Source organism: Poecilia mexicana, unplaced genomic scaffold (genome assembly GCF_051168715.1).
Source record: "Poecilia mexicana isolate PSO_F unplaced genomic scaffold, ASM5116871v1 scaffold_7, whole genome shotgun sequence".
Taxonomy (NCBI): domain Eukaryota; kingdom Metazoa; phylum Chordata; class Actinopteri; order Cyprinodontiformes; family Poeciliidae; genus Poecilia; species Poecilia mexicana.
The window spans coordinates 19,145,402-19,155,849 of record NW_028263376.1 but is presented as its reverse complement, the minus strand read 5'-3'; the positions used below and the strand labels follow the sequence as shown (position 1 = coordinate 19,155,849).

General features: G+C 36.0%; 1 protein-coding gene across 1 annotated transcript; it reads left to right on the top strand.

Annotated features, from left to right (window-relative positions):
* The first annotated feature begins 2,963 nt into the window (after window positions 1-2,963).
* LOC106922255 (acidic mammalian chitinase-like) lies at window positions 2,964-8,617 on the top strand. The gene is made up of 11 exons (XM_014994511.2): window positions 2,964-3,016; window positions 3,091-3,120; window positions 3,214-3,418; window positions 3,785-3,841; window positions 3,948-4,113; window positions 5,710-5,834; window positions 5,932-6,055; window positions 6,148-6,330; window positions 6,457-6,573; window positions 7,726-7,858; window positions 7,937-8,617. Exons 1-11 carry the CDS (start codon window positions 2,992-2,994, stop codon window positions 8,275-8,277), a joined length of 1,506 nt encoding a protein of 501 aa, XP_014849997.2. The 5' UTR covers window positions 2,964-2,991; the 3' UTR covers window positions 8,278-8,617.
* Window positions 8,618-10,448: the final 1,831 nt, after the last annotated feature.

Below are 10,448 nucleotides of genomic sequence, written 5' to 3'. Positions count from 1 at the left end.
GAAACAAAGGGTCTATGAATGATCTGTATAGTGAGGTTGATCTTGGTAGCTGATGGACTCGTGTAAATCAGATAAATAGGACGGATAGAGATTCGTTCTGGGTTACCTGGGGACATCAGCAGATCTTGAAGCATCTTTATTTACTCAGATCTTTATTTACTCAAGTTAAAGCTCCAGCAGGAATCATTTTCTGCCTCTTACCAGACTAAACACACAGAAACAGAGGAGTTTGAGAGATGTTGTAAGGCAGGGATGTTTCTCATTGGCTCATGAATCTACTAACACAGCGGGGTGAGTTCTTCTAAAGGAGTTTTAATTTGCAATTTTCTTCGTGACAATTTTAGGTATTTATTTTAAGAATGTCCGACGAAACAGATAAATACAACATGCACATTTTTACACATTGCTTTTGGTGAATGTTAATGTTTCACATTTGAAGTTACATTTAAAGCTTATTTCATGGTGTGTCATCTGTTGCTCTTTTGCAATAATTACTGCTGTCAGAAGCAGATACAAATCATATTAACTGTCATCAAATTTGTGTAGAGAATAATTAACTCTAATCGGGCATTACTCACATTTACAGTGAAAAACTATTGATTATTAATTCTGTTTTTGCTTTTTTTGTAGCACTTAAATGCTTTTGATCATTCAAATATCAGACAAAACTTGTGGAAGAAAAAAAAAAACTCAATTTTAACCACAGCAACCAGATACCAGATTCAGGGGCAGTTATGTTTTTTACATGGATGTTTATGTTCAGCTTCTTTTGTTCTAGACATTGTAAACAAAACCCCTTTATTGGGAATGAGATGGGATTTTATCTTTCACTCTAAAAACTCATTTTGATGTTTTGAGGATGGAAAACTATTCTAAACAGTTTATGCTTCACCAAATACTTTTTTAGGGCTTTTCGGGTGTTTTCACAGACTAAATTTGTAACATTTCTCGGTAGAAGGGAAAAGGACTGCATCTTTGCAGAAACCCTGGATCCAAAATCAACCAGTCTGCCATTTGCTGAACTGTTGTTGACTGTATTTCTGCCAACATAAACCCTGGAGCCTGAGTTATTTGAACTGCTGCACAGAGAATCTAAAAGAATGATCATTTCCCAAAGAAAGAACGCTGTCTCTGATCATGTCGTAAAAGTGGATTTCCTTCCACTGTCCTGAGAGAAGGCGAACCACAGCTCGACATGTCTACCCTGTAGACTGGAGAAAATAAAAAATAGAATAGAATAGAATAGAATAGAATAGAATAGAATAGAATAGAATAGAATAGAATAGAATAGAAATATCCTTTTTTGTGCCATTAACGGGAAAATTATGTTAAAACAGCAGCAAAGTCACAGGCAATCAAACTACGTAGATTCACAAAAAGATGAAATATTTCTTTAAAAAACAGAATTAAGAAGAAATAAATTATCAGAGAAGTTGCTTGTGTATTTTATGGTGTATGTTTGCAGTATCAACTAAAAGAAACTCTAACTTAGTAATTAATCATAGTTCTGACTAGTTACGTAAGACAGACGTTGCTGCACGTTGTTTTTGCACATTTTCATTTTAAAAGTTATTTACAACCAAACCTTTTGTTGCACAACATCATGATGATATAGTTAATTTGTTACTTTTGAAAAATCCAAGCAAACTCTGAGCAAGTAAGCAAAGTGAAACACCCCCAATTCTGAATCTGTAACGTATTAACTTGCAAAAAATGAAACCTGAACCCTGACAATTCTGGAGTATTAAAACATCAATGCACTTAGAGCTATTAAGGCAAGGACATCTTATCTAAGGATACAGGCATATCTATAAGGAGTGCTGCTGCCCATTCAAACTGCATTCATGTTTAATCTCTGCGCCCTTCTAATCACAGAAATGACTGACAATCTCATAAAGACTGGCCAATTAGGTTTTCTTCAAGTTAGCTGTATTCACAGGCAAAGAAAAATTTAAAATAAATGCACAGGTAAGTATTTGAACGAGTGGTGTTTACAGAAAGCTTTTGATTTGCTCCACAAATATGAAATTCAGAAAAAGCTTTCATTCCATCAATTTGAACTTGTTTTACTGCTATACTTTATGCCTTCATGAGCTTAGTATACAGATATTATAAAAGATAAGGAAAATTACATAAAGAAAATCAACTGCATTTGCAGATACAGTAAAAACTGTACTCAGGAATTTGACACTGTTAAAAGTATCAGCCACATAATTACTTGTATTGCTGTAACAACATTTTTGAAAGAATCGTGTCACATTTTATTTACGTTTGCTTCGGTTTATTGTTAAAGACGAGTCGTGGAAATATCACTAAATACCTTTTGAATTTAAAATTTCATATCATCGTTTTGAATTACATGACATGTACCACGCTGTCTGACATCAACTGCAAATAAGCAAAGCGTAATTTAATTGTCAGTAAAATGTGTTGTAAATTTCTAACAAAGCGATGTTACGTTTTTCAAACACTTTGTGTTATGCATAACAAAACTAAACGATCACTTGTGGGAGTGTTTGCTGTGTATCATGAAAATGTCATGGAAACCAATCAGCTGCTATCTGCAAGAATTAATTTACAGTCCGTTGTGGGACATCAGTTGATAGGATAGGTTACATAACATTCTCCTCTCGAGAACATTTATCAGCTTATCAAACTTAAATGAGGAACAATCATCAGCTCATCACTAGCCAAAAAAACCCCAAATCATTCTAATCTTGACGTAACGAATGAATCACTAATGTCTGGCCTTTGTTCCTCACATATTTTACCTATAAAAAGGAGAACGGCTGGAGCAGCCAGACGTAGAGCAAGCTACCTGAGGAAAGGTACCAATGACATTTTCATCTGTACTCTAGGTTGCATTTTGTGCAGAGGTTCAACTGTACAACTTTTGAAATCGACTTCAGATAACTAAAATATAATCTTGTTATGGTTTGTTAGATTAAACTGTGCTATGTTTTCAGAAAACTCTGAAGAAAAGGCTTCATCATGGCTCGACTGACCATCCTGGCTGGTAAGTTAGTTATCTAATATTTGAATGTGTTCCAAGAGTTGTTAAGAAAAAGTATTAATTAAACTCCTTTTCAGGATTGGCACTTCTGATGTGTCTTCAGACTGGTAAGAATTATTATTCTTTTGTTTCTGGAATTTGCACATTAATCACAGCTTGAACACGAGCCTACTAATAATAATTTTATTCTTTTATTATAGTTTCTTCCACCACTCTGGTGTGCTACTTTACCAACTGGTCCCAGTACAGACCGGGTGTTGGCAGATTCACCCCTGACAACATAGATCCAAACCTCTGTACGCACCTCATCTACGCCTTCTCCATCATCAGCTCCTCCAATGAGCTGGCTACGTTTGAGTGGAACGATGACGTTATGTACAAATCCTTCAATGGACTGAAGAACAGGTGAGCTTAGTATCACTTCAGCTTCCCAATACATTATTAAGACAAAGCTGTTTGAATGCATTCTTGTAATGTACTGCATGAAAAACGTACAAGAATTTTAAGCATTTGAGGTTCGGAAAAATCATTGTGAACTTTACATGAGCACAAACAGCCTGGTGGAAATGACACATGATAATAAAAACATTTAGAATAAAAAAAATCTTTTTTATTAACTTTAGTATTTGAATTGGTTTAAACTGTACTTTTTCTTTCCAGATATTATATTTATTCTATTTTAACACATAACTTGAACTGCCAGAACTCTGTCAGATTGCTTTCCTTTCAACATGTATAAGTGATGAATGTATTTCTATGTCTTCACAACAGAAACCCACAGCTGAAAACCCTGCTGGCTGTCGGTGGGTGGAACTTTGGAACCACACAGTGAGTCTGCAAAATATAACAGCTTCCAAACATACGCTTTTTAATGAATTCCTTTATGGATCATTAAAAAACGTTTTAACTGAAAAACTTATGTGAATATTAACAGATTCAGCCTCATGGTCTCGTCTCCGGCCAACCGTCAGGTGTTCATCCAGTCTTCCATCAGATTTCTGAGACAACATGGCTTTGATGGACTAGATCTGGACTGGGAGTACCCGGGATCACGAGGAAGCCCACCAGAGGACAAGACAAGGTTCACGTTGCTCTGCCAGGTTAGGATATTTTCACGCAACACAAATCGGCGCCATGTCTGTTCTGTGGCTCGTTTCATTTCTCCAGTTTTTGTAATGAATAATAATTACATGTATCTAAACCGGGAGCATATACAGAGGCTTCATTACTTCATTACAATGAAGTAATGAAGCCTCTGTATATGTTTTTTAACTGTTAATTTAGAACAAAGATAAAATTATAAGTTAGTTTCTAACTGTTTTCAGAATTTGATGATAATGATTAATGTGGTCAGCATTACTAAGTCATTTCTGTTGGTATTCCTTAGAGTTGATCATGTAGATCCAACTCAAGTCTATGATTTCTAAAAGATTGCCAACATGTTTTATGGAAGATTCAGTATTTTCCATAACAAAGATTTAACACTCAAATTCATGACTTTATGAGTTTATAACATAAAGTCCTCATGCTTTATTCTATTTTTTCTTCTCATTATTAGACAAATATCCTTCTTTTTTTATTTTTGCTCTCTTGCAGAGAGACATGTTGGTCCCTCTGTAAGGATGCAAACAATTAGCTAACCTATGATAAATTGTCAATTCCTGGTTTATTAGATTAAAATTAATTCAATTCGATTTTAAAACTAATAAAGTTCCTTAGACCTTCTTTCAGTGTTTTAGTGTAGCTTCTACCCAGAAGAGGGCGCTGCTGGTTATTCTTAGAGCTGCAGAATGTTACTTTTACAAGAGTATATTTGTTAAAACTGTGACAATATAATATGAGACTGATGGTCTGACCAAATGGTATATTTTTTTAACTGAACCACATCTGTGTCACATTATACTGTATCAACATAGTGACAATTTTAACAAATATGTAAACCATATATTTGTTATAAAAGTTGCACACCACAGCTTTATATAGAGCAAGTTGATACAGAAATAAAGATGGCGGATGGATTACAGAACAGGAACGTGAAACTGTTCTAATGGAAAGCGCTTTACGATGCTAAATTAACTTAATGTAGTTGTGTTTTGAAATATAAACACTGTGCAAGCTCCTGAAGTTGTCATGGCACTCATTCAGCCATGCTGCAGCCTAAACTTCTCAATCAAAAATGATTGATGCGCTGCAATGGCAAGGATATGATGACAGAAAAGGGGAGGAGGCATAATGCAGAATTGTAACATGAGCTGAACTGAGAGGACAACTAACAACACAAAAGTGTTGTTTTCACCACTGATTTCATATTTTATTTTTCTTTTCAACAATCTGGGTTTTGTTTTTTAAATGTCTAAATTTAATAATGTGAGAAAACCGCAATTTATTCAGTCAGTATTTAATATGGCTGACACAAAAAAATCTTAACATATAATGATGTGCTTCTTGTTTAAAATTCAGCATATTATTTAAAAAAAAAAGCACCTAGAACACGCAGGGCAGTGTTCCCTGAGGAACAGTCAGTAACAGATTTCTAAACCCAAGAGTTACTGAAGCTACCTGCTAGTGCTTTCTAATCAGAAAAAGATTTGCAATTTGGGTTTCTGGGCGACCGGTTGCAGGAGACCTAACTGATTTTTCAGAGCATATCTACATTTGGATGAAGCTTAACACAGATAACGTCCTTTTCCATTTAGGAATTTCTTGCAGCCTTTGAGAAGGAAGCCGCTGAGACCAAGAGGCCGAGACTGCTGCTCACAGCTGCAGTGGCAGCTGGAAAGGGGACTATTGATGAAGGCTATGAGATTGCAGATGTATCCAAGTGAGTCAATGTGATGCAAAGCTGCAGATGTCTTGATTTGAATTAAAAATGGTCATTTGCAGTGACAATTATCTTACGATAATGTTATGTCTAACAGATACTTAGACTTTGTAAATGTCATGACCTACGACTTCCATGGAGCCTGGGATTCATTCACTGGCCACAACAGCCCCCTGTACACCAGCTCTGCTGTAACTGGTCAACATGTCTTCTTCAATATTGTAAGTAAAAGCATCCAACAATCGGATGGTAGACACATTGTAAGGCGATATTATCTCCTCTTTGGTTAGACGTTGTCATTTTTTTGCTCCAGGACTTTGCCATGAGATACTGGAGAGACCAAGGAGCTCCGCTAGAAAAGCTGCTGGTTGGTTTTCCCGCATATGGTCGCACATTTCGCACGTCATCAGCAGCTAGTGGTGTTGCAGCACCAGCCAGTGGAGCAGCCTCTGCTGGGTCCTACACCCGGGAAGCAGGAATTTTCTCTTACTATGAGGTAACAATTCAATACAGCACTAATGCAAACTAAATATTTTTTTTTTAGACAAAATAGATGCTGAGAAACAAAAAAAAAATTAAAATATTTGGGATGATATTTAGGTTTATCGTCTTGTAACTACAGGTTTGCACTTTCCTTGATGAAGCCACCACTCACTGGATTGAGGAACAAAAGGTTCCCTATGCAGTCAAAGGCAGTGAGTGGGTGGGATTCGACAACAAGCAGAGCTATGCAATCAAGGTAATACGTCATCCTTTGAATACAATAATAGCTACAATACAAATAAGGAAAGAACGCTGCATGTCCCTGTCCATCCCAGTTTATGCAATGACCCTATGAATCAGGACAAATTCTGTGCAGCTGATGATAATGAAGCCAAAGATCAAACACACATATTTTAATGACCAAAACTGGACAGAAGATGGCAGTATAGTTACAATAGTCCAAATCTTACCTCTGATGTGACATCAGGTTTTTTTTTAAAGGAGCAACAGGCCCACAGCATCACAGGTCCTTCATTATCATTATGCATCTTCTGCTTCTAGCTAAACTCACTTTTTGCTAGAATTTGACAAGAAATTCCAGTTACAAGTTGTGAAGGTATGTTCTCTTTATTAACTCTTTATAGTTAATAAAGAGTGTTTTTAATGCTAATGTTCATCCTGTCCTTATGCTACATTGGCCAAAAAAAGTGTTAGTTGAATGGAGAGACAACTGTTTAGTAATACTTTAACAACTTGTTAGGTTTTTTTTTTCAGTACTTTCTTCCACAAGCAGACCTTTGAGTACATTAATGGTCTCAATGTGGACCAAACAGAAAATGAGTTTGCCACCTGTGCCTTAGAGTCTAGCTGTGTCTATGTGTGTTGTTTCTTTGGTGCTCTCGTTCCTCTTGCATTTCAACCAAATTAGCAACATTCAGTCTTTCTTCTGGCAGCTCCTATGATCATGATTTCTATCTGTATGCATCTATTAAACTGTACCACCTTGACTGGCAGTGACTACCTCTCCAGTAGTTTTCTCATTTTAAACACAAAGACAGACCTTTATAAAAAAAAAAAAGTTTATTGTGATTACAGAATTTCAATGTAAAAAAAATCTAGCAGTTGCATTTGACTCCTGGTTAGGCTTTGACTCCCATATTAGGTTTTATGTCTGTTTCCTTTACTTAAGAAGCATTTCTAAAATACCAGGCACAGTCTCCCAAACAGGACTAGAGAACATTGCTCATGTATTTGTGTTGTCACCTTTAAACTATTGTTCTGTTCAGGGAGTACCCAGCCTAAATCTTTAGACCTAAAATGTTGAAAGCTGTTTTTTTTTCTGGTCAATTTAATTTTAATTGCATTAAGAAATATTAACATTTTTAAACGCAATGTTCATATTTTGTAGGCACAGTACATGAAAGATAACAACTACGGCGGAGCGTTCGTCTGGTCTCTGGATCTGGATGATTTTGCTGGACAGTTCTGCGGTCAGGGAAGCTATCCTCTCATTAGATATCTGCGTTCTCTTCTGGATTCAGGTAAAAACTGGAAATGAGTGTCTTTATTTCCCCCTTGACTTGCTTACTTTAGTAACTGCATGCTTTATGCGTTTCTAGATACCCCACCAAACACTGCTGTAACCACAGTAGCACCAGTTTTTACAACAAACCAGCCGAGCCACAATTCAACCAGAACTCCCCACCCAACCACTGGGAAAGTGACCACAAACAAGCCCAACCCTGTTACATCCACAGCAGCTGCCGGCACCACAACTCCCAAAACAACCAAATCTCCTGTTTCTGGGAGCGGTTTCTGTAGTGGAAAGTCCGATGGCATCTACAAAAATGAGGAAGACAGAGCCACCTTCTATCAGTGTGTCAGTGGAATCACCTACTTACAAAGATGTCCTCTGAATCTGGTTTTCAGTGACAGATGCAACTGTTGCGAATGGTCCTGAGTAAAGATGTCATTGACGTAATTGGGCTGCATTGTACTCTCGGTTTGTAAATTAAAATAGTAAATGTTCCCTTATATAAAATGTAATATAAGTGACATGTATATGACATTTAGTAAAGCTTATGTGAATATAAATGCTGTATTGGCAATGTGAATGCAATGTCCTCTCTTGGTCTATAATTATGTTCTTGTTTGTCACCTTTATTTACAAAACCAAAAGGAGATTGTTTAGCCGTGGCGTTTTAGGAACAATGTGTCTTAAAGTAATTCACATTGTGGAGATTTGCTGTTTTTAAAGACCAACACCTTTCAATAAATGTTCTTATTTTTTGCATCCTCAATTTCCGTTGCCATCCTTCTTCTTGTCGCTGCCCAGTGTGGCATCATTATTTGACTTTCATGTTAAATATAATAAGTATTTTTGTGTATTTTACAATAGATAGACAAATATTTAGAAAAAATTACATATAAGTTAGTTGTTGACTAATCTATGGAAGCCCATTTCCGCCATGAAAGAAAAAATAAAAGACCAACAGGAAGTCATAATTTCGACTTTCAAAGTCATAATTTCGACTTTGAAATTATGACTTTGAAAGTCGAAATTATGACTTTGAATCTCATAATTATGACTTTGAATCTCATAATTATGACTTTGAAAGTCAAAATTATGAATTTGAATCTCATAATTATGACTTTCAAAGTCGAAATTATGACTTTAAATCTCATAATTATGACTTTGAAAGTCGGAATTATGAATTTGAATCTCATAATTATGACTTTCAAAGTCGAAATTATGAATTTGAATCTCATAATTATGACTTTCAAAGTCGAAATTATGACTTTAAATCTCATAATTATGACTTTGAAAGTCGAAATTATGACTTCCTGTTGGTCTTTTTTTTTCATGGCGGAAATGGGCTTACATACTAATCCTAGATGTAGAACAGTTTTTTTTCCCCCAAGTAAGCTCAAATGAGAAATTAGAAAACAAATTAAAGAGGCAAATTTACCAGTCAGTACGAATAGGAGCAATGTCAGACATTTTAAAAATAACAGTGGTGGTGAACTAGTAACTACAATAATAAATCAGAAGTGCTTCTTTATTCAGAGGTGGCTTATTGTTAATTGTTAGCAACAGGTTCCAACCATAAAGAGGTCTCAAAATCTCTGAAACGTTGGTAAATATGTAAACATCATGCAAGTGGTGTTACAGGTCCCGGGTGTCAGAACTGCTGTAACAGAGTTGACACAATCTGAAGAGGAAATAAACAAGGAGTCAGCAATGACGACCACTGTTGCTGTTAACATCCAGATTGTATTTTTATTCGCTGACTTGTATTAGTAAACCATCTGAGTTCAAATACAAGGAAATGACTAAAAGAAAGGGCTAAACCTCTGATTATAACTATGGTAACTCTAAAATCAAACAATGAATATTATTCTTTGCACTTTTAAAAAGTAAACTTTTAACCCACTTTGAACCTCTTAATGTATTACCTGAATTTGGCCTACAATACAACCCATATTTTGGGAAAAGGACACTCAATTTGCTTTAACAGCCAACAATAAAAAGAACAGATCAAAATAACATGTATTTAACATGGAGATGTTGGGATATAACGGTCCTCCATGGAGACGTTAAGATCCAACGGCCCTCAGAGCGAGCCAACGCCAAAACCCGCCTCAGAAAATCAGCCAAACGGTCCACAAAACCTAACTACACTACTTATTCTGGTTAATCGGGATGCTAAATATCCCACACGATAGCCTTGGTGCTTTTCCCCAACCGCATACTGACCTGAAGAGGAAATAAACAAAGAGTCAGCAATGACGACCACTGTTGCTGTTAACATCCAGATTGTATTTGAGACAAACCGGAAGTCCATCCCAAAACCAACCTGGAAGCAACACCCCCCAAACAAAGGTTCCACGTCGCCATTACCGCTCCTGTCCCCTTCCCAGAAAAGCACTATAAATAAAGACAGATTAAAGTACCAATAGCCCTAACTCACAAACACCTACTGTATTTACCAGACTTTTAAATATTGGCACTCTCAGATAATGGCTAGTATAGCTGTTTTAATGATCAAGATGTACTAAAAAGCTGACTGAAAAAAATAAGAGAAAAATATTTCATAAAAATACATAAAACAAGAACTAAGAAATGAGTCA

Bases quoted from the DNA above. Each gene is read 5' to 3' on its own strand.
- LOC106922255 (XM_014994511.2), top strand. From the start codon at position 2,992: ATGGCTCGACTGACCATCCTGGCTG. The intron at 5,835-5,931 runs GTGAGTCAATGT...TATGTCTAACAG, and splicing joins GAGATTGCAGATGTATCCAA to ATACTTAGACTTTGTAAATG. The intron at 6,331-6,456 runs GTAACAATTCAA...TTGTAACTACAG, and splicing joins GAATTTTCTCTTACTATGAG to GTTTGCACTTTCCTTGATGA.